We start from the raw sequence: 27,657 nt of genomic DNA on the forward strand, positions 1-27,657 counted from the left end.
CTTGAAAGGAAAAAAAAACAAACAAACCTGTTTTCAAGGAGGATGGACTTGAGTTCATGAGTCACCTTAAGTAGAAGCCTGTAAGAAACTATTCTTCCTTTCTTAGAAGAATTCCAGTAAAACAGGGGGAAAAAAAAAAAAAAGAACACAAAGGGTTATATAAATGTGGTGGCATTTTGGTAGTAAAAATAATGCTTGGTATTTCTTTAGCACATCCTTTCATGAAAAACGAAGTGTCTTAAGCCGATTATCAGGAGTTCCCATCGTGGCTCAGTGGTTAGCGAATCCGAATCCGACTAGGAACCATGAGGTTGAGGGTTCGATCCCTGGCCTTGCTCAGTGGGTTAAGGATCCGGCATTGCCGTGAGCTGTGGTGTAGCTCACAGACACAGCTCAGATCCTGCGTTGCTGTGGCTCTGGCGTAGGCTGGCGGCAACAACTCCGATTAGACCCCTAGCCTGGGAACCTCCATATGCTGCAGGAGCGGCCCTAGAAAAGACAAAAAAAAAAAAAAAAAAAGAAACAAACAAACTAATTATCAGCCTAAAAAACAGTTCTGTGATATCAAAAGGAAAGAAATAGGTAAGGGAGATCAAAAGGTACAAACTTCTAGTTGAAAATAAATGAGTTAAGGGTATGAAATGTACAGTGTAGGGAATATGGTCAGTAACTATGTAATATCTTTGTATGGTGACATATCATAACGAGATTTACAGCAGTGATCAGTGTGAAATGTACAGAAATATCTAATCACTATGTTGAGTAACAGGAACTAGCGTAGTGTTATAGGTCAATTATAATTCAAGGACAAACTCATAGAAAAAGAGGGGATGCCCGTTGTGGGTCAGCGGTAACGAACCCGACTAGTATCCATGAGGAAGCGGGTTTGATCCCTGGCCTCACTCAGTGGGTTAAGGATCTGGTGTTGCAGTGAGCTGCAGTGTAGGTCACATATGTGGCTTGGATCCCAAGTTGCTATGGCTGTGGTGTAGGCTGGCAGCTACAGCTCCAATTTGACCCCTAGTCTGGGAGCTTCCATATGCCATGGGTATGGCCCTAAAAAGACAAGAAACAAACAAACAAAAAAACACCTCATAGAGAAAGAAATTAGATTTGGGGTTAACAGAGTGGAAAGGGGGCAGGAGCAATTGGATGACGGCAATCAAAAGGTACAAACATCCAGTTATAAGACAAATAAATACTAGGGATATAATAATATAGAACATGATAAATATAATTAACATTACTGTATGTTATACATGAAAATTGTTAAGAGTAAGTTCTAAGAGTTCTCATCACAAGAATTTTTTTTTTGTTTTTAGGGCTGCACCTAATGGAAGTTCCCAGGCTAGGAGTAGAATCGTAGCTGCAGCTGCTAGCCTATGCCACAGCCATGGCAACACCAGATCTGAGCCATGTCTGTGACCTACACCACAGTTCACAGCAACACTTGATACTTAACCCACTGAGCAAGGCCAGGAATTGAACCTGAATTCTGATAGATACTAGTTGGGTTCTTAACGCGCAGAGCCACAATGGGAACTCCACAAGAAAAAAAATTTTTTTCTACTTCTTTAATTATGTATCTATATGAGATGATAGATGTTCACTAAACTTATTGTAATCACTTCATGGGGGCACAGTCCTTAAGCACTGGCCTGCTGTGGCCCCCTTTGCCTGGCAAAGCAATAAAGCTATCTTTTCCTCCTTCACTCAAAATTCTGTCTCTGAGTTTGTATTTGGCACCAGCAGACGGAGGCTTCAGCAACAAATTTTGGGGGCTCGTCTGGGATTTGCCATGGGCAGACGGCCCCTCAGGGCTCTCAGCTTGATCAAAGGCTCTGAAGTTTTTCTCCATACCAGTATCCCATTGGGTGAACAGAGGACTCTTTTGGAGGCCAGATCACTGAGAGTTTCCTGCCACAGAGCCGGGCCCCCGAAGAGACCTGACTGGCCATCTCGGGAGTTGGAACTCTAGGCTGGAAATGTGGTTGGAAGGCAAGGACCACCCTAGCAGCTGCTGAGGCTCCACCAGCCTGCAGGGATCTCCTTCCTTTCCCTCTGCTGCCAACCCAAACTTTCCACTTCAAGAAACTTTTTTGGGAAGGAGAAAAGTAGCATCTGGGATATTGTGACACCTCTGCCAGCATCTGGGTAAGTCCCCTGGCATGCACTCTGAGGCCCCCTGGATCTTGTCCATCTGGGGAACCTTCGGTTCCCATTTGGGAATTTTCTTTTTGGGAGATCCTATTTGTAAGGAGTCCCTTGGACTAAGGTCCTGGGCTCAGTGGGACTTGGAAGCCAATTTGGAACCGCTTAGCATGCTCCCTGGACATTGTCTGTCTGGAGAACCTTTGATTCCCATTTGAGGATTTTCCTTTCAGGAGATCCCATTGGTAATTCTGTGGCTTCCTTTTGGCTGGTGAGGATTCAGTTTTGCTTTCAGTTTTGTGCTCGAATATTTAATCCATCTGATGATAACCTAGGAAAGATTTTGACAGAGGTTCTAACCTAGACCTCAGTTTTGTGAGCTACGGAAAAATAAAGCCAATATGGGAAACATCTCTGAAACGCCATCAGGCAGTTCCCTGGGGAAGATCGCAGGTGACTAGTCAACTTATGGCTATAAACCAATGACTAAAATACCCTCAGCTTGCTTAGTTGAAAGAGACTTAGGGGTCTGGACTGAGTGTTTAGGTAAGAGGCTGATCTGATGCTTTTCCTTAATTCATCTGCTGTAATGAAATTTGCTGGGATAAAGGTGAAGGTATTAGATGAGAGTGTTTGCTCCGAAGAAAAGGGATCAGACTCCTCCTGGCTGATTACAGTTTTCTCAGGTGACTGAGAGATCTAATGGGGGCGGTGGAGTCCTCATGATGTGCAGTGGTCCCACAGGGAAACATTAATTAAAACTCATTTGTTAATTAAGCTCAACCAGGGACATGAATAAGAACTGGCCATTTGACGATCTGAGCACCCGTGGTGTCCTAGATGGGAGATCCAAGACACATAAGAGAGAGCTGAAGCAACTCTGGGCTAAAACCTAGAGGAATTAAGCTCTTGAGCACCACACTGGCCTACTACACATCGTCATTAGTAAACTTTATCCCTGACAAAGTCAACTTTAAAATGGGAAAGAGTCTCAGAAAAATGAGGAGGACCAGAAAGCCAGCCTCCAACTAACACCTCAGCCAGATTTATGTACATACAAAACTTATACCTACAACTATCTATTTAATTGAGTATTAAAGGGAAAAAAACTTGCTCTAAAAAAAGACAATCACTTCATGATGCATGTAAATCAAATCACTATGCTTAAATGTGCACAGTGTTGTATGTCAATTACATCTCAATAAAACGTGAAGGAGCTTCCCTTGTGGTGCAACAGATACAAACCCGACTGGTATCCATGAGGATGCAGGTTTGATCCCTGGTCTCGCTCAGTGGGTTCAGGATCTGGCATTGCTGTGAGCTGTGATATAGGTCGCAGATGTGGCTCGGATCCTGCATTGCTATGGCTGTGGCACAGGCCAGCAGCTGTAGCAGCTAGGGGAGCTTCCACATGCTGCAGGTGTGGCCCTAAAAAGCAAAAAACAAAATAAAACGAAACAGAAAAAACATTTTTAATAAATTGAAAATAACAATCACTTTGACTTTTACACATTCCAAGCATATTTTACATTTGTACAACTTCTCAAAGATATAATCTATGGAAGGTATCCTGCCTCTAGAAATAGTCTTAAATCATTACATGACTGGCACAATATCCTGTAGAAAGAAAACTGCACAGGAATATCATCCGAAGCATTTCCATGAAAAAAATCAGCCAAGAAAAACATAGACTAAAGGAACAATGACGAAGGGAAATCAGAGTGACTATCCGAATAATGGGAAAAGTTAAAAATTATAAGAGGAACCTAAGGAAACAGATTTAATAGCTCAAACCAGCAGTCGAGCTTCTGCAGTTATGTCCACTCATGAGACTTACCACTGGACAAAACTAGCTGCACCAAAGGCACGTTCCAAAACATGTCTGGGCAGCCCTCAACCAGTCTACCAAAGCTAAGCAGTCACTGCCACTACATAATCAGCATTGCCCTGCTCTACTTTTCATATATCTTGGCTGCTTCCTAAAGCCTCTTCTGGGCCCGCCCTACTGGCAAAGCACTCACGTACTTACTATTCAGTGAAGAACCTGGCAATGCCATATTGGCTAATATCTTCCTTGTTCTCTAGCAGCTGGCATACCGCATCTTCCATGTATGTGAGGACATGTCGCTGGGCTACAAAAATAAAGAAAAAGCAAGAGAGAAAGAGAGAGTGAGAAGTAGACCAAAAACGAAACAAAACAAAAATCATCATCCCAGTCCCAGCAGGAGGCCATGAAAGTCACTCAAAATGCTGGTTCTGCCATAGGAAGTAGACTGGAATAGGCAAACAAAACTTGCTGGCAAAATAAGTGACATACTCTCAAAGGGTAGAATGGGAGACGATATAACATGACCTACTCCATCTGACTGGCTGTTAGTATTAACATCAACCCTTCACTCTTCATTTCAGTGATGAGGGTGAGGTGCTTCAGCATCATTTGGCAGAAGCACCTGGGCATTCTTATCTCCTATCTCTTTCCATCCTCTTCCACTTCTGCGTGTCTCAGAAATTTATCCCAGGGGAAAAGTGATTCTACACCAGAAACATGGATGACTTGATTGCAAAGAAAACTCAATTCTTTAATTAAAAAAAAAAGTCACTGGGAGTTTTCTTGTGGCACAGAGGGTTAAGGATCTGGTGTTGTCACTGCAGCAGCCCTGGTCACTGCTGTGGTGTGGGTTTGATCACTGGCTTGGGAAATTCTGCATGCCTTGGATGTGGCAAAAAAAAAAAAAAAAAAAAAAAAAAAAAAAAGCCACTGAAAAAGTTTAAGGACCATGAAAATTTCAGTAAAGGTTTGTAAGTGATAACTTTGGTAAATAATAAAGAGCATGAAATCTGTGTGGCTTGATTTATCAGAAATCATGTTTTCCACATTTGTTGTGACTGGTAAAGGTGTGACAATCATGGGCTTGTAATAAAGGGATAAAGGGTGTAATGAGTATTAGAACTGGGCTGGAGTCATGGCTCTGCTCAGACAGCTTAATCTTGGATACTTATTTGATTTTCACCTGTTTTCTTTTCTTTTTTCTTTTTTGGCTGCTCTGAGGCATATGGAGTTCCCAGGCCGGAGATCAGATTGGAGCCACATCTGTGACCCAAGCCACAGCTGCAGCAACACCAGATCCTTAACCCACTGTGCCAGGCTGGGGATCGAACCTGCGTCCCAGTGCTCCCATGACACTGCTGATCCCATTGTGTCACAACAGGAACTCCTGTTTTCTTCTTTATCAAGTATGGAAAGAAACAATTTACCTTATCTATTTTTTAAACTTTATTTATTTTCCTAATTGAAGTATAGTTGATTTATAATGTGTTAGTTTCTAATGTACAGAAAAGTAATTCAGTTTTATATATATATATATAATATTTTATACCTATATTCTTTTTCATATTCTTTGCCATTACAGGTTATTATAAGATATTGAATACAGTTCCCTGTGCTATACAATAGAACCATGCTGTCTATTTTATATACAGTAGTTTGTATATGTTAATCCCAAACTCCTAATTTCTCTCTCTCTCCCTTTACCCTTTGGTAACTGCAAGTTTGTTTTCTATGTCTGTGGGGCTGTTTCTGTTTTGTAAATAAGTTCCTTTGTATCATATTTTATATTCCACATGTAACTTATAAAAGAATCATAATTTCATTCTTTCTCAAAATATGGTTAATTAACTTCTTGAACTGAATCACCTGATAAATCTGTTACAATGCAAATTTATCATCTGACACTATCTCAGACTTAGTGATCTTAAAATTCTAATTAGAGCCCAGTAATTTTTTTTTTTTTTTGTCTTTTTGCTATTTCTTGGGCCGCTCCCGTGGCATATGGAGGTTCCCAGGCTAGGGGTCTAATCGGAGCTGTAGCCACCAGCCTACACCAGAGCCACAGCAACTCTGGATCCAAGCCGCATCTGCAACCTACACCACAGCTCATGGCAACGCCGGATCCTTAACCCACTGAGCAAGGACAGGGACCGAACCCGCAACCTCATGGTTCCTAGTCGGATTCGTTAACCACTGCGCCACGACGGGAACTCTGAGCCCAGTAATTTTTAACAGGTACCCTTGATATTTCTTATGTATCCTGAAGTTTAAGAATCACTGGTTAAGAACCTAAGTTTTGGAGATCTGAGAGATTTGAGTTCCATTCTCAGCCTTCCTAATTCCTACTTGTGTGACTTTGAACAAGTTACTCTGCAAGCCTATTTCCTTACTGTAATATGTGGATAATAATACTACCACTTTTCATAAACCACAATTCCTGATTTGCTTGATACTACTTTTTTTTTTTTTTTTCATTTTAGGGCTGCACCTGTGGCACATAGAAGCTGTCAGGCTAGGGGTCAAATCAGATCTTCAGCTTCCGGCCTACGCCACAGGCACAATGGCACAGGATCTGAGCCTCATCTGTGACCTACACCACAGCTCAAGGCAACACCAGATCCTTAACCCACTGAGTGGGGCCAGGGATTGATCCCCCATCCTCATGGATACTAGTCGGGTTCATTACCGCTGAGCAACAACAGGAACTCTGACACTACATTTTATGAAAAGCCTATCTCAATGGGCTATTGGAGGCTTACTCTAGTAAGATAGCAGAGCTTCTCTTATAGCAGGTGCCCACCAAATGCTTGTTCCCCTTCCATGAGTTTTGTCTTTAGGTATCACAGTGGTATCCTGGCACACTTCGCATAGAAACTTCTAATTCAGTGCTTCCATTTCCCATCCTTTTTTTTTTTTTTTTTTTTTTTTTAAGGAAAAAAAACAGAAACACCTTTCATCTGGAGCTAAAAACAAACCAAAAAAAAAAAAAAAAAAAAAAAGGCAACCCAAAGTAATGAAGATCCTGCTAAAAAAGCAATTCTAAAAAGTTGCTACCAAGATGGATATTTGTCTCTTTCATAGTTTCAGCCCTCAGGAAAATATGGAGAAATTATCTAAAATTTGTAAGAAGGGGTACTTAAAAAAAAATTCCTGAAGTCCTGGTAGTCTAGTGAGACTTTATAAAGCAAATAGGTTTATCTACCCAAGCTGTACTCAGGAGAGTCTTTATTTGACAATGGTGACCTATCGTTTCATCACGTTTGCACCAGCCTAAAGTACAGATGAATGACATGTTTACATTCCATAACTTAGTCTATCAATGTGACTGCTTCCCAAAACTAACAGCTATCAGTTACAGCAAATATTCTCCAACCCCCATACCCCCAAAAGATCTGAAAACAAAACCAGTGCTTCTTCAACAGTTCATCCAACTGGAAAAACAGTTTCTCTAAGAAATAGACAAAACTGGGAGTGAAGTCATGAAATAATCCATGGCAATGTCTGGCATCAATTGTTTTATAATTAAGTATATATAAAATTGGGAGGAAAAATGGCCAAACATTAAAATCAGCTAAACTTTCACCTTTGTATTTTCCTTCCCTTCTTCCGTCCACTTAAAAAGATTCCTTCTGGAGTTCCCGTCGTGGCGCAGTGGTTAACGAATCTGACTAGGAACCATGAGGTTGCAGGTTCGGTCCCTGCCCTTGCTCAGTGGGTTAACAATCTGGCGTTGCCGTGAGCTGTGGTGTAGGTTGCAGATGCGGCTCAGATCCTGTGTTGCTGTGGCTCTGGCGTAGGCTGGTGGCTACGGCTCCGATTTGACCCCTAGCCTGGGAACCTCCATATGCCGCGGGAGAGGCCCAAGAAATAGTAAAAAGACAAAAAACAAAAACAAAAAACAAAATAAAAAAAATAAATAAATAAAAAGATTTTTTTTATTCTTTTGGTTGTTTTGCTTTTTGATGGTAGAAATCAAAGAGCCCTACCTAGAAGCAAACATTTCTGCTTCTCCTCTCTAGCTCTAGGAATTAAAAGTCAGTGTGAAAGCCCTTTAAGGAGATAAATGTTTTTCAGAGCAGTTAGAATCAAAATATTGTCTTCCTGAAAGAGGAGGAATTTTCTGGAAAATAGACTTTGTACCTCCCCCAAAAAAAGGTGGAAGGAGGGGAAAAGGAAAAAGGAAAACAAATAAAAAGACTACACCTGTTTAATATTCACCTACCAATCAGGTGTTTAGCATTTATTACATATAATAATAGTTAACAGCTCTACCAATTTTAAGCACCTGTGCAACTTATTGAACAACACGTGCCATAGAGTGTGATAACTGTTTTACATGCATTATTCAGTCTTCAAAACAATCCTGTGATAGATATTTTGATCACATTTCCATTTTACAAATGGGACAACTGAGATTTATAGAATTGAAGTAACTCGCTCAAGATCACACAGCTAGTAAGAGAAGCCAAGACTCAAAACAAGGTGTGTCTCCTACCAAGAACCCATGCTCTTGACACTACATAACAAACTGCCTCATCTCTGACACTTTATAATCGATTTTAGAAATAAATTTGATCCTCATTTTACACAGAGCACAAAAGCAGGGGTGCACATCGATAGTAAAACCATCTGAGAGATGTGGTCCAATTGTGTCCATATGAATTCATACGAGTGTATGTGAGTGTGTGTGTGCATCCTGTCCCTGCCTGCATAGGTATGCCTGCCAATAAGCATTTGTGTGAAGTTAGAACTTGTCCCCACATTTCAAAGTTTCTTACAAAGAACCACTCCATCACAAAGTATCCACTCCACTCATCTCTGGTTCACAAAGTGGAAACAGAAAGCCCTGGTGCTCTTCATCTGTGCGTGAAGTGAAGGAGCTAAGACGCGTCTACAGAGGTTGGAAGTTCTCCCTACAGAGAGTTCCTCACAAGCCAAGTGGGAAGAGCTCTCTAATTTCTGCTCCTGGTGGTTTCCTTCACGTGTGGTTCTTACCAGCACGATGTTCCTTCTGTGGTTAAGGGTACCACCCAACTCTGGAAAATCCTTGCACTTTATCAAACTTCAATGAGACAGAAGTTCAAAGCTCTTGTCTGGCAATAAAATATGGAGTGTCATTTTATATTATTTTTTAAATGCATAGGAATAGGCTTTAATTTGGGTGAATGATTAAAGAATAAAAATTGCACACCTGCATCCCCAGAGGGCAAAGATATCTGGGCACCTTAGCTGCCCTCTTGGAAAAGGAAAAACACTTCAGATTGGTTTTTCCTCTTCTGCTTTGCTATGATTTCCACAAGAAGACCAGGATTAAGTTTTCTAACATGAACCAAGAGGCTCCATTGTTCTGAAATCCACACTAAGGTCCAAGAGTCCATGACTTGCTTAGATAGCATCACAGTCTGAGATAAACACTTACAACTTCAACATGTTGCACTGAAAAATCTAAGTAAAATATCAGTAAACACTGTATGATATTTATGAGAACCTTGTTAATAAAAGCAACTGCAGATCAGAAACTTGGTTCTGTTGAATCACCTCCTGCTACTCAAATTTCTTTATATCACAGTCACTCTTGCTATAAAATGGGTATCACCAAGGATATATCTAAACATAAACTACTTCTTTAGAAAACATCGGATATATACAAAAGGTAACATATTAATGATTACATATTTATTATTGCTACATACTAATTCTCTGGAGTCAGGCTGACCTAGATTTAATTTCTATAGTTCTGGCAGTTATTAACTATGTGACTTTAAGCAAGTTACCCAAACTTTCTATAAAATTGGAGAATAGTACCTTATCAGCTAAGGTTGCAGTGAAGATTAAATAAAATAATGTATATAATAATCTTAGTGTAGTGCTTGGTACATAGTAAGGATGCAATAAACATTAGCTACTATGTTATCATTGTGGCTATTATTATAGTTGTTACTGTATATCTCTCCCAGACATTGTAAAACTCATAAGACAATGGGTTTCAACACTAATGAATACCAAGAGATCAACCTACCATAACACCCTTACTTATTTAAAGTTCTACTTATCTAAGGATGTTTATAGATTATCTTCAAGGATTCCTGGGCTATATAAAACACTAGACATATGAAAATACACATTTCAGCCTTTAAACTTTCTTTTTACTCTCTTCCCAAGCATAAATACCACCAAAGTATTAGCCGTTTGTTTTGTAATTAAATGGTTAGGGGTTCTATTTGGAAGTTTTTGCTTGAGGGGCCACCTACATGAGTTATACCACTCATTTTATTCATATTATTATTATTATTATTTAACAAAGAGTCCCTTACTAGAATAAAAAACTTTCACTATAAAAATTCACATGAATTACTAAATGTGATATTACTAGATATTAGAGCGACAGCAATGCAAGTGAAAAGCAGGGTATATACATATATTCAACTTCAAATCTGACTTTTCCTCCCTTGCCAGAGTCCTTTTGAAACATGTTTTTGTTTTTAAAGCCTCTTGTAATTCAGATGCTAGCTGAAACAAATAAATATTGAATTAAATTAAAACTGTTCTCTGAGATAAGAAAAGTAACCCTGTTAACCAACAACCTGTCATGTAAATTGTTTAGAAGCTTCAAGTTCAATACCATGATAAATCACTAACACGATATAGTATTTGATCTTGTCAAGTACAAATAGAGAGTTTAATGGTTTAAAAAGTTAATAGTCCTCTAAAATTAATTATTTACATCCTCCATCTTTACTGCTATGTCCTGATCCAGGGATACAGTATGCTCCAGTAAAATATTTTATCAACCATACAATACCATCTTTGATCTTAGACCACACTAGACCAATTTCCTTTGACCAAAGGAGATGAGGAAATGAGAAAAACTAGCACATGCAACAATTATACAAACCGATGAGGTAACAGACTGTTTTGAAGCTCGGAAAGGTTAAGGAAACCTGCTCAAAGTCTTAATAAATGACTGAGCTAGAATTCAAACTTAAGATTTGACTCTAAAGCCCATGTCCTTCTACTACAACCCTAGCTCTCAAAAAACAAAAACAAAACAAAACAAAATAAGAAAAAGCCAAAGACCTACAATGTGTCCCATTTTACACTGTATGTTATCTAGAATTACTGGCTCTCCATTGTTAATGCTAAAAAAGAAGCTCCAACTGGTAAACCAGACAGTTAAAGTATTGCCATGATCTTTAAATTTTTTAAAATGTTTATTTATAATTACACATTATTTTTAAAGATTCAAACAATACAGAAAAAGTTAAAAAAGACCAATCTCAGTTCCCACTGATAACACCTGTTATCAGTTCAGTATGCATACTTTATAAAATATAGAAATACACAGTTTGTGAGCTTGGTTTTATTTTTAATTAAATGACATGTACTTTTGACCCCTTGCTTTTTTCACTCAATCACCTCTGGAGAGGTTTTACAAAACAATGTAGAACAAAATATTTGCCAATGGTAAATACTTCTCTATTGATAAATATTGAGGTTGCTTCTATATTTTCACTATAGCAAACTATGCTGGGTTGAACAGTCTTGTACTTGTTTCACTGTGCAAGAGTTTTTCTAAGGTAGATGTCTCAAAATGGAGTTGACATATCACAGGATACATGCATCTTTGTGACATAACTGACATACATCACTGTGTAAGTTGAAGAATACAGCATAATGGTTTAACATATATTGTAAGGAGTTCCCATTGTAGCCCAGCAGTAATGAACCTGACTTGTATCCATGAAGACGTGGGTTTGATCCCTGGCCTCCATCAGTGGGTTAAGGGTCTGGTGTTGCTGACGTTGCTGTGAGCTGTGGTGTAGGTCTCAGGCCCCGAGTTGCTATGGCTGTGGTGTGGGTAGCAGTTGCAGCTCTGATTCGACCCCTAGCCTGGGAACTTCCATATGCTGCAGGTGCAGTCCCAAAAAGACAAAAAAATATAGAGAGAGTGAAATGATTATCACAGTAGGTTAAGCTAACATCCATCTTCTCATATAGGTACAATGAAAAGAAAGGAAAAAACAAAAAGAACAATTTCTCCTTGAGCTCTTATAGTTCTTGGGATTGACTCTCTTAACAACTTCCCCATATATCATATAGCAGTGCTAACAGTCATTACGCCGTACTTAACACACCTAGTATTCATCTGATTCCTAAAAATTTGCACCCTGCCTCACCACCCACTCCCACCTTCTCCCTATTCCTTCTCCCCCAACTCTCTGCCTCTGGCAATCACATGTCTGATCTCTCATATTTTCAAGTTTATTTTCATTTTCTCTTCTGTGAATAATCTGCTGGTGTTCTTTGCCCATTTTCCTCTCTGGTTGTCTTTTTTCTTCTTCTATTTTTTTCTAATTCTATCTATGTGAAAATATAGACACCTACCTTAATGGCTTTCTTTTAATTTGTTTATGGTATCTTCCACTGCACAGAAGTTTAAAATGTTGATAGAGTCAAAAGTACTTATTTGTGGGAGCTCCTGTCATGTCTCAGTGGTTAACAGACCCAACTAGTAACCATGAGGATGTGGTTCCATTCCTAGCCTTGCTCAGTGAGTTAAGGATCCAGCATTGCTGTGAACTGTGGTGTCTAAGACATGGCTCAGATCCTGTGTTGCTGTGGCTGTGGTGTAGGCTGGCAGCTGCAGCTCCAATTTGACCTCTAGCCTGGGAACTTCCATATGCCACAGGTGTGGCCCTAAAGCAGCAAAAAAAAAAAAAAAAAAAAAAAGTATCTGTGGCCTTTGTGTTTTGTGTCTTGTCCCAAAAGGCCTTCTGTACTCCAAGCATGTAAACTTATTATCCTATCTTTTGTTCTGGTATGATATTTAATTTAAGCTAATTATATCCCTTACCAAAAGCATGCGTTCACAATTAACAGTATAATACAAAAACAAATTTAAAACTTGCAGTAGAGAATAAGGTGTTAAAAAAATCAAGCATCCCTGAATACTAACTAGCTTTGAATATGAAGTAGCTGTGTGTCAAGTTTAACTATGGACCCCCAGAAAAAAACTGGAAATGAATCACAACTTACAGGTCAGCATCCTGAGAAATACCCTTTATATAAAGGCAGGAGGCCTCCCTCTTTTAATAGCTCTTTATCATTACAGGGTTTTTTTTTTTTTTTTTTGTCTTTTCTAGGGCCACACCTGCGGCATATGGAGGTTCCAAGGCCGGGGGTCCAATTGGAGCTGCAGCTGCTGGCCTACGCCACAGCCACAGCAATGCCAGATCCAAGCCACATCTGAGACCCACACCACAGCCACAGCAATGCCAGATCAGAGCCGCATCTGAGACCCACACCACAGCCCACCTCAACGCTGGATCCGGAACCCACCGAGTGAGGCCAGAGATCAAATTGGCAACCTCATGGTTCCTAGTCTGATTTGTTTCCGCTGCGCCACGACGGGAACTCCTACAGGGTTTGCTTAATGGTAGCCAAACCTATAAATATAATGACAACCAACATTTATTAAGCTCTCTATGCAAGACAGCATTCTAAGCATTTTATTTTTTTACTCTTTTGTCTTTTGTCCTTTTAGGGCCACACCCACAACATATGGAGGTTCCCAGGCTAGAGGTCTAATAGGGGATCTAATCAGAGCTGCAGCTGCCAGCCACAGCCACAGCCACGAGGGATCTGAGCCTCGTCTGTGACCTACACCACAGCTCACAGCAACACTGGATCCCCAGCCCACTGAGAAAGGCCAGGGATCAAACCCAGGGTCCTCATGGATACTAGTCGGGTTCATTAACCACTGAGCCACAACGGGAACTCCACATTCTAAACATTTTTAATGGGTAGTAATAATTCATTCACTTCTCACAACAATTCTATGAGATGGGTACAGTTATTGTATTTTCATTTTATAGGTGAAAAAAAGGGAAGACTCAGACATGTACCTAAAGATTAATGGGCTGCTAAGCAGCAGAGACAGGATTTGAACCTAGGTCTTTGGTCTGCACTCTACTATATTACAGCCCTTAAAAAAGCTATGCAGCATGACTCATGTCACATAGAATTTTCTAAGAACAAATTTAACAAATTTACAAATTAAGGAAAGATGTTTTACACTAATAGTTAATTATAAAACAGACAAAACTAATACATTACATTCGGGCATCCAAACCAGCACAGTGCTACTATATAACTAGTCAAACTCAAATACTAAAAAATCTGCCAGAAGCAAACAATGCATTACACATATGTTAACATCACCTGTGACAACCAGAAAACAAGAGGTGATTAAAGATTTTTATGTAAAGGAGAGGATGAAAAACTAAGGTCTACTTCCCTCAACCAAGGAAGGTATTGTACAAGTTAACAGCTGTGCAAAGCTGAGTCCCTTGACATTCAAACAGACTCTAGTCAACCATTAATCCTTCCCTCTTCCCTTCTTCTTCCTAAAACTGGTGATTTGGGGGGTGCAGGGGGGAGAGGGGATGTCAATTAAGGCTAACTACTTAAATCTTACTGCTATAGTATTTCTAGCCTGAATCGCCTAATACAGAATTAGTATGTTAGAGTCTTGCAATTTCAAGTGCAGAAGCTACACACATTTTCTTTCTTTTTTTAAGGAGGCTTTTACAGAGGTCCAAACTTGAAGCACGCAGCTAGCTGACCATTAAAAAATGTACTACCTGAATAGCAGAGAAATCTGAAGTAGCACTTGCATTTCCCACAGTGACAATCTATGGACACGTGAAGGACCCAAGTAATAACTGACATAATGATAATTTGCAAAAATAGTTATTCACACAGCACTATAGTTATCAATTCAACTCCATAAACACAAAACTATTTTCCAGAAAACATCATGGGTTTAAAAAAAACTACAAATTGACAAACATGGAGCAAATCATGTGCCATTCATAATGTCATGTCAGGCAGGGAAGGATTAATGTTATAAAGTGAAAATTAATTGTGCTACATAGTCATCAAAGGTTGTAGCTTTTGGGACAAACCATGCATTTATAGATTTTCATCATGAATTATGAAAAACATTAGGAATTATGTTTGGTAATATGCAATTTAACTATGAATATACAGATTAGTGATATTAATGCAACAAGTTACTAATGTAATAATTTATCAATTAATTAGCACTTTACATTCAAACTATTTCGTAAAAGTTAACTGGCACAACAACTCAGAAAATAGCATCAGGATCTCATTTAATCTAATGGCAAGAAGATACAGGAAGAGAGAGAAGAGTTCTAATTTAAGGCAGCTGAAAACTCACGAGCATTTTCAATCCTCTCTCTTCTGAGTGATACTGCTTCTATATGAAGGTAGGGATTCTTTTTCAAATGAGAGTCTCACATGTCAAATCCCACTCAGAACTATGTCTACACCCTGCTTATGGGATATGGCTGTAATAATGCTCAATAATCCCTTTGAGTTTCTATTTTTGTTATGAAAGTAAAGGATGCTAACATAGATATTTATAAATGCTTAGAGGCCTAGGCCAAAGTGCACAAAAGTCATATGCAATGAATGACTGGAAGAGCACAGGCTAGACAGAAAGGACCTAGTTTAGTTTACACAAAAAATTCATGCCAGGAGTTCCCACTGTGGCTCAGCAGGTGCAGGTAAAGAACCCCACATAGTGTCCATGAGGGCACAGGTTTGATGTCTGGCCTTGCTCAGTGGGTTAAAGATCTGGCATTGCCACAAGCTGCCAAGTAGGTAGCAGATGCAGTTTGGCTCCAATGTTGCTGTGGCTGTGGTGTAGGCCGGCAGCTGCAGCTCCGATTTAACTAGCCTGGAACTTCCATATGCTGCAGGTGCGGCCCTAAAAAGAAAAAGAAAAAAATCACGCCAACACTTAACATATAGTCTAAGTTAATGGTGTAAAACACCGAAGTACCCTATAAAAATGTGTTTTGGATCTATTTTACCAGAGCCGCATAATTTTTGACACATTACTCCTGTCCGAGCCTACCTTTCCCGTCAGGCTCAACTGAAATGCCACCTCGACAGGAAGCTTTCCTGATTCTCTCCCAGCCAGAAGCAATCTTCCTTTTCTTAAACTCCCTAAACACCTATTTTAAATATTTCCAATGCACTTGCTACTTTGATAGAGAGTTATTTCTGTTACACATGTGTTAAACCCCTTTGTTAGACTTCCACTCCTTAAAGACAGATAGGTACCGTAACTCATTTATCTGTCATCCCCTATACCACTCAGGATCATTCCATGTCTTCCACGGAGCAGTCATCCCAATATTTACTGAATGAATAAGTAAAATGCATCACTATTTATAAACTGTGGCGCTAGCCTTTATTCATCTCAACCACTTCAGGACTGTGCCTCCCAGGTGGGAAACACTAAGTACCAAAACACATTCTGTTACAATATTAGCGTTCTTACGGAAGCCACTTTTGTCCTGTTCTCAACCCTTCTTTCTGTTGCCTTTTTACTGTTCTCTCTATTCCAGTGAGAAAGCACTTGTTCCCTCTATTGTGACTAAGAGCCTCATTATGTTCAAGGTAAAGTGAAAAAAATGCATTCGATGCAATTACCAGTTCCTCACAAATTTGGGGGCTACTTGTCATTTCAACATCCAAGGCTTGAATAAAAGAAAGTCCAAATTCTTTTCACTCCTCAGAACTATTTTCTTTTTTTTCTTTTAGACAAAATGGAAGCACACAGCACAGGAAGCAGTCCTCAGTAAGCCACCGTTCATAAACAGCTTTGCTGAAAGCGTAACAAAGGTTCTGTTGTGCTCTTGCATGGCAGGGCCAGTAAGCAGCAGGAGCAGATGAACTCTTTAAGAAACAAAGGTTCTGTCTTCATGCAAATGTTTGCATTAATAAAAAATGAAGAAAAAGATATAGAAAATGCAGGCTAGCTGGACATAATGGGTCTCTAAATGGGAGGTTTTTCACATTTTTCAGGCGGAGTCAGCAGGTCTTTTAAAAACTTTGTCATTCTGAACATTTCACAGACATCACAAGAAAGACATGCAAATAACAGAAGCAAATCAAAGGACATCCCGCTGCTCTGCTGGCGCCTCCCTCATCCATGCCTGGTTTGTCATTTTCTGTTAACCCTAGTGCTGGCTGCTGTTTTGTTGAGGAATGGAGTCCCTAGCCCATGTGGCAGTACATGTCCAGCCAGCTGGCCCCAGCACGGATGACATTACAATGCAAGCCATGTACTACCACTCAGGGACACGTGCTGCCAGGCAACAAGTCCAGTGTGTGACTTTTATACACCCAGCTTGCAAATCTTCATTGGAAAGAGCCTCTAGACTAACCACTTAATAAGATATGATCTTGAGGGTGAGCATCACGGAGGAGTTCTCAGAAGATGGACTTACTGAGGACCAGCCCTTCCAAGTGAAATCCACAATAAGTGCCCTAAAATAAATATAGAAAACTTAAAACCTTGTGAGGGGAGAAGCTTACCAAATACCTACTATGTGCCAAGCCCTGTACTATGTGCTCAATGTGTGGTACCTCATTTAATCTTCATAGTCACCATTTAAGGTAGACATTCTTATCCCCATTTTACGGCTGAGGAAACTGAGGTTTACAGAGCTTATTTACTTGCCCAAGGTCACTCACCAGATAACGGCAAGCCAAGCAAGACTCAAAGCTGTCTGACGGCAACTTCCTCTCCATTCTTTGCATTTTTCTCAACCCTTATTTCTGTATCTTTTGTGGTTGAAACCTAGCTTACTCGGAAAATATCACAATGACCACATTCACCCACTTCGTGACCACAAAGTTTATTACCCTTTCTCCATTTTAATCATTTGGTGTCGCTATCATTTGTTTTTATGAGTGAGTGGCTTTTTGTTAGGTCATGATAAGAGTCCACTTAAAGCTGCAAATATGTTCTTAAAGAAAAAAAGGCTATAACTTAATATGTTGTGTATAATTTTAGAACATTCAAGAACCTCCTAAGGTTCATCGATAGCTCTCTTAAGGGATCATGGCCTGTATGTTTTAAAAAATATCCAGAACCCAACTCTCTCTTTCCAGAAGCACATGGTCATTTTTCTTTCATATGATGACCTATCACGTCCCAACCCAGAAATTCCTTGTCCTTTTAACTTTCCACTGAACACACTATTCCTCTTCACCAGGGCTTGAAATCACTTAGGACTGTGCCATAAGATTGTCCCGTGAGCCTCTCTCTTTTTATTTAACTTGGAATCAGTAGCCAGTCTCTTCATTACTATTCTTACCACTGCTCCTGAATTATAAAAGCTTAAGGACTAGAAGGACTTCAAGACCATATCATTCGACTCCCATCATTTTATTTTATTTATTTATTTATTTTTTGTCTTTTTGCTATTTCTTGGGCCGCTCCCATGGCATATGGAGGTTCCCAGGCTAGGGGTTGAATCGGAGCTGTAGCCACCGGCCTACGCCAGAGCCACAGCAACTCTGGATCCAAGCCGAGTCTGCAACCTACACCACAGCTCACGGCAATGCCGGATCCTTAACCCACTGAGCAAGGGCAGGGACCGAACCCGCAACCTCATGGTTCCTAGTCGGATTCGTTAACCACTGCGCCACAACGGGAACTCCCATCATTTTAAAGATAATGGAAATTGAAGTCATTCTTCATTCCTTTCCCTCTTGATTCAGGTCCAAGTCCTTGGGCTTGATCATACGTGACCCTAAAATTCCCTATATTTCAATATATAAACACATTGCCAAAGTTTTGCTTTGTACAAAGGAAGCAAAATATGTGTATATGTATAATTGAATCACTTTGTTATACAGCATAAATTATCATATTGTAAATCAATTATAATTCAGTAAAACTTTAAAAAAACGGGAAAATCATGATGGTAACTGAATTATTTTGAAATATTTTTTTCATACTCTCTGAATAGACCTAACTTTTTAAAAGGAATACTCAAATGATATTATCCAGGCTTCTTTTATCCTACTGATAGTACATTTAAGTGTCTGGTACAATCCAGAAACTATTATAAATTTCTTTATTACACTGATTGTCCTATAATAAGTGTAATAAAGAAAGTATGACCTTTCTTTAATATAATGCTTGGCTGGGAGATAATTTAAGTACTGATAATCAGATTATTGAATTATACTGATCCCTCAACTTGAAGACAACCAGATGAAGTAAATATTACATGCTTTTATGATAAGAGGTAGGAAAAGAGAGTACTTTAGAAAAAGGAGGATTTTTCAGGGGGAAAAAATGGCAAAACTCAACAGTATTGCAACTTGGAGAACCAAATCATAATCATATCAATGGATTTAAAAGAATTGATTGTGGAGTTCCCTGGTGGTGCAGCAAGTTAAGGATCTGGCATTGTCACTGCTGTGGCACAGGTTTGGTCCCTGGCCACGGAAATTCTGCATGCTTTGGGTGCAGCCAAAAGAAAAAAAGAGAAAAGGGAGAGAGAGAGAGAATTGGTTGAATGAAATAAAAGTAGGTGTCTAGAGAGCGAAGAGGGGGGAAAAGGGATAAAACGGGACAGGGTAGGAAAAATTCCTCTCAATGTATGCCTTATTATATATTTTTTGAATCTGTGAATGTGTTACCTAGTCCCTCTCTCCCCCTCTCTCTACATATACAGATACATAAATAATAGCATATATTAATACTGTGTGTGTACACACATATTCTAAAAGATTGCCACTTCAAAGTAGATTCTTATAAGTGATATAGCAGTATTGATAAAACATTTATACAACAGGATTTTGATTTCCTCAGAGATGAGAAAAGGCTAAAGTAAAAGGAACTAAAGAGCATTTATAGATAAGAGGGTTCAAAATTAAATCAATATACTCCTTGTATTTCCTAGGGCTTTTCCTTTCTCGTTTTTCTCTCCTTTTAAATTTACTTGTTATAGTTTTCAAAATATAATGTACTTTGTTTTGACATTAGAAATATTTATTTATAAAACACTGTCAAGTATAAAAATATGTCCCTAGAATTTTCAGTTATCTCCCTAAGGAGAGATATTCCTTGATTCTTTGCCTAATTCCTCCAATCTCCAGCAATCCTTTTTTTCTGAACTTCTATTACTTATTACATAGCACTTGATTTCATACTGACTTAGAGCGTTCCACTTACTTCATCTGTTGATATCCTCAACTAAATCACAGTTGAAGACATTCCTTTATTTGTTTAATAACTATTTAATACTTAAGGATGGTTCTTGTCCCTGAGGAGTTTATTTACCATCTACTGGAGAAGCAGACATACAAATTAAACCAAGACAATATAGCAAAATAATTGTTATAAAGGAGGTATGTAAAAAAGAGAGTGCCTACATCTATCTGGGAGAAAGTGCTTCAAAGGATGTGAAAGAATCTTCCAGGTGAACAAGTGGAGGGGGATATTTAATATAGACATAGCAGCACATGTAAAAGCATCAAGATGTGAAAAGCATGGTAGATCTGAAAAGCTACAGATAACTGAGGATTACTAAGATAAGGCGGGTCAGCATCATCATCATAAAGGGTCTTATAAAGAACACAGATTTCAGGAGTTCCTGCCATGGCACAGCGGAAACAAATCCAACTAGGAACAATGAGGTTGCAGGTTCAATCCCTGGCATTGCTCAGAGGGTTAAGGATCCGGCATTGCTATGAGCTGTGGTATAGGTTGCAGACATGGCCTGGATCCTGCAGTGCAGTGCAGCCCCAAAAAAGAAAAAAAGAAAAAAAGAACAAAAACACGGATTTCAGGAAACCACTGAAAAATTTTGAGCAAGAGAGTGATAATCAGATGACTATTTCTGAAAGATAACTCTGGCAACACTGTGGCAGGACTGGAGGGAGAAAGATCAGAGGTACAAATACAAGTAGGGCAGTGGCTGAAGTAGTCCAGGCCAAAGATATCAAAGGCCTGAATTAGGGAAGTAGCAATGGCATGACAGGTCAAAAAAAAGGAGGAAGAATCAATGGAAGTTGATAAGTAATTGGACACAAGAGGCAAAGGATGGGAGGGAATTCAGGATGATTTCTGGGTTCCTTCCTTGGGCATTTGGAAATACGATGGCTCCATTCACTAAGACCAAAATACAGGAGGAAGAGTCTGTATTATAACCTTTATGTATCTTTTGCAGCATCAAGCATGGTACTGAGCACAAACATAGTCAATGCATTCTGCTGGCCAACTGGCTGTCTTTTTGTTTTCTTCTTTTTTGGCTCCACAAACAGCATATGGAAGTTCCCAGGCCAGGAATCAAATCCAAGCCACAGCTGTGACCTTGCCAGAGCTGCAGCAATGCCGGATCCTTAACCCACTGACACAGCAGGAACTCCCAACAAGCTGTCTAGAAAAAATACCACAGAATCTTTTGCCTTATGATCTTAATTGGTCACCTTCCTAGAATTGGCATCAATCACACCGACATGATTCCTGAACACAGGATAACTGAAGTGCACTAATTTACCCAGAAAACAAAACAAAATGAAATAGGCATCCCTTTTGTGAATGTCAGGTGTCTGTGTGTGTGTGTATATGAAGTTTATAACAGAAAACACCCATAAATTTATATAATGCTGTGGCAAAGACTACTAGTTGCTAACCTCAGTAACTTCTTCCTCCTTAGAAACATACTCCAATTTTCACCTGGGTACATGGCCACTGGCATAAAGATGATATTTCTCAGCTTCACTTGCAGCTAGGCTTTGGTCACATGATTAAGCCAAAAAATATAAGCACAATATTGAGTGGGTTTTCTAGAAAGTACTTAAATGTTATAGATTTGGCTGAAAGATGTCCCTTATTTACCTCAGAGGATAATAAAGAGCTACTTTGTTCCTCATGGATCATGAAGCAAAAGTTGGAATCTACAGTTAGGATGCTGGACTAAAAAGACAAAACCCAAGTTCCTGATAACACCTTGGAGCATTCCGTACCAGCTGTGGATTGCCTATCTTCAGACTTCTTTTCAACAAAGGAGAAATAATCTTTCTTCTTCTTCTTTTTGGTCTTTTCAGGGCCACACCCTCAGCATATAGAAATTCCCAGGCTAGGGATCCAATCGGAGCTGCAGCTGCTGGCCTACACCACAGCCACAGCAACTCCAGATCTGAGCCGTGTCTGTGACCCACACCACAGTGCACGGCGATGCTGGATCCTTAACCCACTAGCAAGGCCAGGGACTGAACCCAGGTCCTCATGGATACTAGTCAGGTTCATTACCGCTGAGCCACGACAGGAACTCCAGAAATAATCTTCTAACTCACTTAAACCATGTTATTTTAGGTTTTTCTGTTATATTCAGACAAATCTAATGTTAGCATTAAAAATATTTGCCCAAAAGTAAAAATGAAGAGACGAAATTCATGTACCGATCAGAAGACCAATGAGTGTGAGTAAATGCTTCAGGTCAGTGCATGCTAGGATAGGACAGATTGTTTGCAGACACCATCCTGGCATCTGAAGACATGTATGGTCATCTTCAATGCTGCATCATTGTTGTAAACAGGGTATAGTCTTACTGACTTTCATAACTTGAGCAATAACATCTGTAATGCCCCTCAAAGTTTACTAAATTCTTTCGCATACATTATCTCACTAAACCTTGCAACCTAGGAGCCAGATAAGGCTGAGATTATCTCCTTTTTACAAATGAGGAAATTGCCCAAGGTCATGCAGTCTATAAATGGTAGAGCAAAAACCTGAATTTTAATCTCATGAGTGTAAACATATCCCACTGAATCACAGTGAGATAATTCTTAAAGATATTCAGACCATGATTAATGCTGATTAATTAATAGGAACATAAATACCATGACTGCATAACAACCACAAATCAATGTCTTGGTATTTCACAGAACTGACATTAAGACTTTAAAATTTTTCCATTTGCTAACAGAGGAAGCATTCTGTTCGATTTTAGAGCTGATGACAGCACTATTTCCTTTGATCCTGCATTTTGCACTAGAGAGGAAAATGAACTAATGAGGGGCTGCACGTGAAGTAAGAAGTAGCAAATGGGAAGGATAACTTCTAATGGGCCCTTCTCTTCAGACAACCATTGTCAGATTCCATCCAGTTCCACCTGTTGGTGGTATGAGACACCTCTGCAATTGCTTCCAGTAACCTCTTATTGGAAAGTTTAATAATCCAACTCTTCAAGGAAAGGTGAACTGGCCTTTAGTCTAGCTCTTAAATAGTGAATTGATTCCAGCCCTGCATTACCATCCCCAAGAGGCAGCCAGGCTCAACAGCCTAATAAGCAAGAGGGTCTGTCATATGAGACCTGGTTTCTAATCCTTGACTTATAGATTGGTCCTTGTGGCATTATGCAAGGAATTTAACCCCCAACTGAATTCCCCATTAAATTATGGGGGAGAAGGATACTTTACTCTCCAGAACTATTTGGAAACCTGACGAAGCACAAGTGAACATTTTGCTTTTATACTATTTAATATAAATAGATATGGAGAATGAAATTACCGCATTCTCTTCTACCTCTCTGAATTTATACTTTGTTTTTCCAAACAAAATGACTCAGTCAAGAGCCTCATTAATGGACCCAATTTAAGGAAAATGTTAAACCAAGGAGAAAGATGTGAATGGTGCTAGAGAGAGAAGGAGAAGACAAAAGAAACTTTAATTTCAATCTAATTTTCTTGAGATTATAAAAGCAAAGAGTTGATGGCAACTTTACTAGGTCACCTAGTTTAATTCAGTTTTTAAAAATTAGAAGATCAGTGAGTTCCTGTCGTGGCTCAGTGGTTAAGGAATCCGACTAGGAACCATGAGGTTGTGGATTCGAACCCTGGCCTCGCTCAGTGAGTTAAGGATCTGGCGTTGCCATGAGCTGTGGTGTAGGTCACAGACGTGGCTTGGATCTGGCATTGCTGTGGCTGTGGCATAGGCTAGCAGCTGCAGCTCCAATTCAACCCCTAGCCTAGAAATTTCCATATGCCACGGGTGCAGCCCTAAAAAGATAAATAAATATTAGCAGATCAATAATATTGTTATTGCATTTTAAGATATTATTTAAATATGGAATTCTTTTATCTTAAAATAGTAAAACGGGAGTTCCCATCGTGGCACAGTGGTTAGCGAATCCGACTAGGAACCATGAGGTTGCTGGTTCGGTCCCTGCCCTTGCTCAGTGGGTTAACGATCCGGCGTTGCCATGAGCTGTGGTGTAGGTTGCAGATGCGGCTCGGATCCAGCGTTGCTGTGGCTCTTGCGTAGGCTGGCAGCTACAGTTCCGATTGGACCCCTAGCCTGGGAACCTCCATATGCCGTGGGAGCGGCCCAAGAAATGGCAAAAAGACAAAAAAAAAAAAGTAAAACATATATATCTTTGTGGTCCCTCTCATCTCATCATAAAGTCTTCTTAGGAATTACTTAGTGATATTATATTCCATTGTATTTATCTACCTCAATTTGCTTCTGGGTTATTTCCAGATCTTATTAAAAATAATGCAGTGGAGTTCCTGTCGTGGCTCAGCAGTTAATGAATCCAACTAGCATCCATGAGGACGAGGGTTCAATCCCTGGCCTTGTTCAGTGGGTTAAGGTGTTGCCGTGAGCTGTGATGTAGGTCTCGGACTTGGCTCGGATCATGCAGTGCTGTTGCTATGGCGTAGGTCAGTGGCTACAGCTCCAATTTGACCCCTAGCCTGGGAACCTCCATATGCTGTGGGTGCAGCCCTAAAGAGACAAAAAGACAAAGTAATAATAATAATAATGTAGCTATAAACATTTTTGTACAATTTATTTTCTTTTTTGAATTACTTCCTTAGGATATATTCCCAAAGCAGGGCTTTAGGATCAAAAGATATACTCATTTTTATGGCTCTTGTTATATGCTGTCAAATTGCTCTCCAGAGAGACTATACCACCTTCAAGAAAAGAAGATTGATTTCTTTGCCGACATCTCAATATAAAGCTTTTTGTCTTAATTAACTCAAAAACATCTTAATTTACAAAGATTAAATTACTGGTAAACCTGAATTAGGTTAACGTTCCTCTTATATGGACTTTAAAATGTAATTGTAAAAGCAATGCATGAATGTAACAGAACAACACAGAAGGGCATAAAATGAAAAGTGAGGCTTCTCATTTGTAAGCACGCCTTAATTCAATTTCTCAGAGTATTCACTGTTAACAGATTGCTCTATATCCTTCCAGAACTCTTTCTATGTGTGATCATACATATATTTGCAAATGTTCATCAGCTTGTTTTTTACAAAATGGAACCATATTGTACATATTCTGTAACTTATTTTGTCACTTTCTATTTAATGTATGTCTTTCCATATTAATTGATCTACCTCATTCTTTTCAATGTTTGCATGGTAATACCTATTATAAAAATACCATAATTTATTCTCTTACTGATGGGCATAAGGACTGACTCTAATTTTTCACTTAAATTTTTTAAAAGTATTTTAGGAGTTCCCATTGTGGCGCAGTGGTTAACGAATCCAACTAGGAACCATGAGGTTGCAGGTTCAGTCCCTGCCCTTGCTCAGTGGGTTAACGATCCGGCGTTGCCGTGAGCTGTGGTGTAGGCCAGTGGCTACAGCTCCGATTCGACCCCTAGCCTGGGAACCTCCATATGCCGTGGGAGCGGCCCAAGAAATAGCAAAAAAGACAAAAAAAAAAAAAAAAAAGTATTTTAACATGTTAATTCAACAAAAATTCACTGCACCATATGAAGTGTGAATCTAAATTTATTTCTTCCATATTCCTTCCAATTATCTCAACTAATGAATTTTTCACATTATTTTGTTACACTTAGTTTGTCACAAATTAAATATGTACTCTGGCATTTATTTCTGGGACCTCAATTCTATTGCTTATTTTCAGTTTAAAAACTAACATAATTTTTTAAAAAACTTTGTTTTAGTGGTATACAGAAGAGTATGAATTGGCAGTTCCCATCGTGGCACAGCAGAAACGAATCCGACTAGTAACCATGAGGCTGCAGGTTTGATCCCTGGCCTCGATCAGTGTGTTAAGGATCCGGCATTCCCATGAGCTGTGGTGTAGGTCATAGATGCAGCTCGGATCTGGCATTGCTATGGCTCTGGTGTAGACCAGCAGCTATAGCTCTGATCAGACCTCTAGCCTGGGAACCTCCATATGCTGTGGGTGCAGCCCTAAAAGGACAAAAGACAAAAAAAAAAAAAAAAAAAGTATGAATTTAAGTATAGTAATATACACAAAAGTATGAATTTGCACTCACAATAATCACTCTAGAAAACCTTCTAGGGCCTCCTTCCAGCTGTAGGTCTCCCAAGGGTAAATACATAGATTATTTTTCCCTGTTTTGAAGATATGAAATCATGCAGTGGGTAGTATTTTGCGTGTGGCTTCTTTCATTCAACATTATATTTGTGAGGTTCATCCACGCAGTTGTCAGCAGTTACTGATTTTTTTTTTTTTTTTTTGGTCTTTTTAGGGCCACACTGGCAGCATATGGAGGTTCCCAGGCTATGGGTTGAATCAGAGCTGTAGTCACTGGCCTATGCCACAGCCATTGCAATGCCAGATCCTTAATCCCCTGAGCAAGGCCAGGGATTGGACCTTTGTCCTCATAGATACTAGTCAGATTCATTTCTGCTTAGCAACAGAAATTCCAGCAGTTACTGATTAATTCTCATTGCAGTGTAATATTCCATTACTGAATTCACTGCAACTTAGCAATTCCTCATTGACAGCATTTTTTCAGTTTCCAGTCTGGGCCTATTAGGAATGGTGTCACTACGAGCACTCTAGCACAAGTCTTTTGGTAAACTTATGTCCACATTTCAGTTGGTCTGTGCTTAGAAGGAAATGACCAGGCCACAGGGTAAAAGTATGTTCAGCTTTAGCATATACTGCCAAAGAGCCTTCCTGGTTTGCAGATGGCCGCCTTCTTGCCACATTCTCGAGTGGTGAAAAGAGAGATTATCTCTTTTGTGTCTCTTTTTATAATCCCATGATAAGGGCTCCACCTCATGACCTAATTATCCCAAAGGCCCCACCTTCAAATACCATCACATTGGGGATTAGCGCTTCAACACAGGAGCAGGGTATAAGGAAGCTTTTTCAGATGATGAAAATGTTATATATCATACTTGAGGTGATGATTACATGGATATATACATATATCAAAGCTTATTAAATTTTAGCCTTATAATGGTGATTTTTATTGTATGTAAATTACACCTTGATAAAGCTGACAGAAAGAAAAAAAGAAAGACCACAGTTTTTTCCGAGTTTATGACAAACTTTGTAATTTATGAACTACTTGTTTCTGAAGGCTCAAAAAAATCACCAATTTGCATATTTTATTTTTATAATTTAATTCTATTTTATATTTTCTTTGGTTTTCTATTTCACTCCTTTTCTAAACTTGTAAAGTATAAGTTTAATTATCTGTTTATTTCTCATTAATTTAAATATTTATATCAATAAATTTTCCTCTAAGTACTGCTTCAGTAAATGCCTATAGATTTTAATTGTGCTGAGGTTAAAAACTAGTTTATTTTCAAATTTATTACCTTACCCAGCTATAAAGGAAAGTAATTTTTTTTTTTTTTTTTTTTTGCTTTTTAGAGCCACCCCCATGACATATGGAAGTTCCCAGGCTAGGGATCAAATCTCAGCCACAACCACAGAAACAAAGGATCCCAGACGCATCTGCAACCTATCCCACAGTTCATGGCAATGCTGGATCCCTCACCCACAGAGCGAGGCCGGGGATCGAGCC

General features: G+C 39.3%; 1 protein-coding gene across 2 annotated transcripts in view; it reads right to left on the minus strand.

Annotated features, from left to right (window-relative positions):
* The window catches only part of C2H11orf49 (chromosome 2 open reading frame, human C11orf49), a 205,477-nt gene that overhangs the window by 155,488 nt on the left and 22,332 nt on the right, over positions 1-27,657 (minus strand). For both annotated transcript variants that reach the window (NM_001244835.1, XM_005660916.3), the window contains 1 exon segment: positions 4,181-4,283. In NM_001244835.1, the coding sequence (NP_001231764.1) occupies positions 4,181-4,283 (103 nt within the window).

Source organism: Sus scrofa, chromosome 2 (assembly GCF_000003025.6).
Source record: "Sus scrofa isolate TJ Tabasco breed Duroc chromosome 2, Sscrofa11.1, whole genome shotgun sequence".
In the NCBI taxonomy this organism is placed as follows: Eukaryota; Metazoa; Chordata; class Mammalia; order Artiodactyla; family Suidae; genus Sus; species Sus scrofa.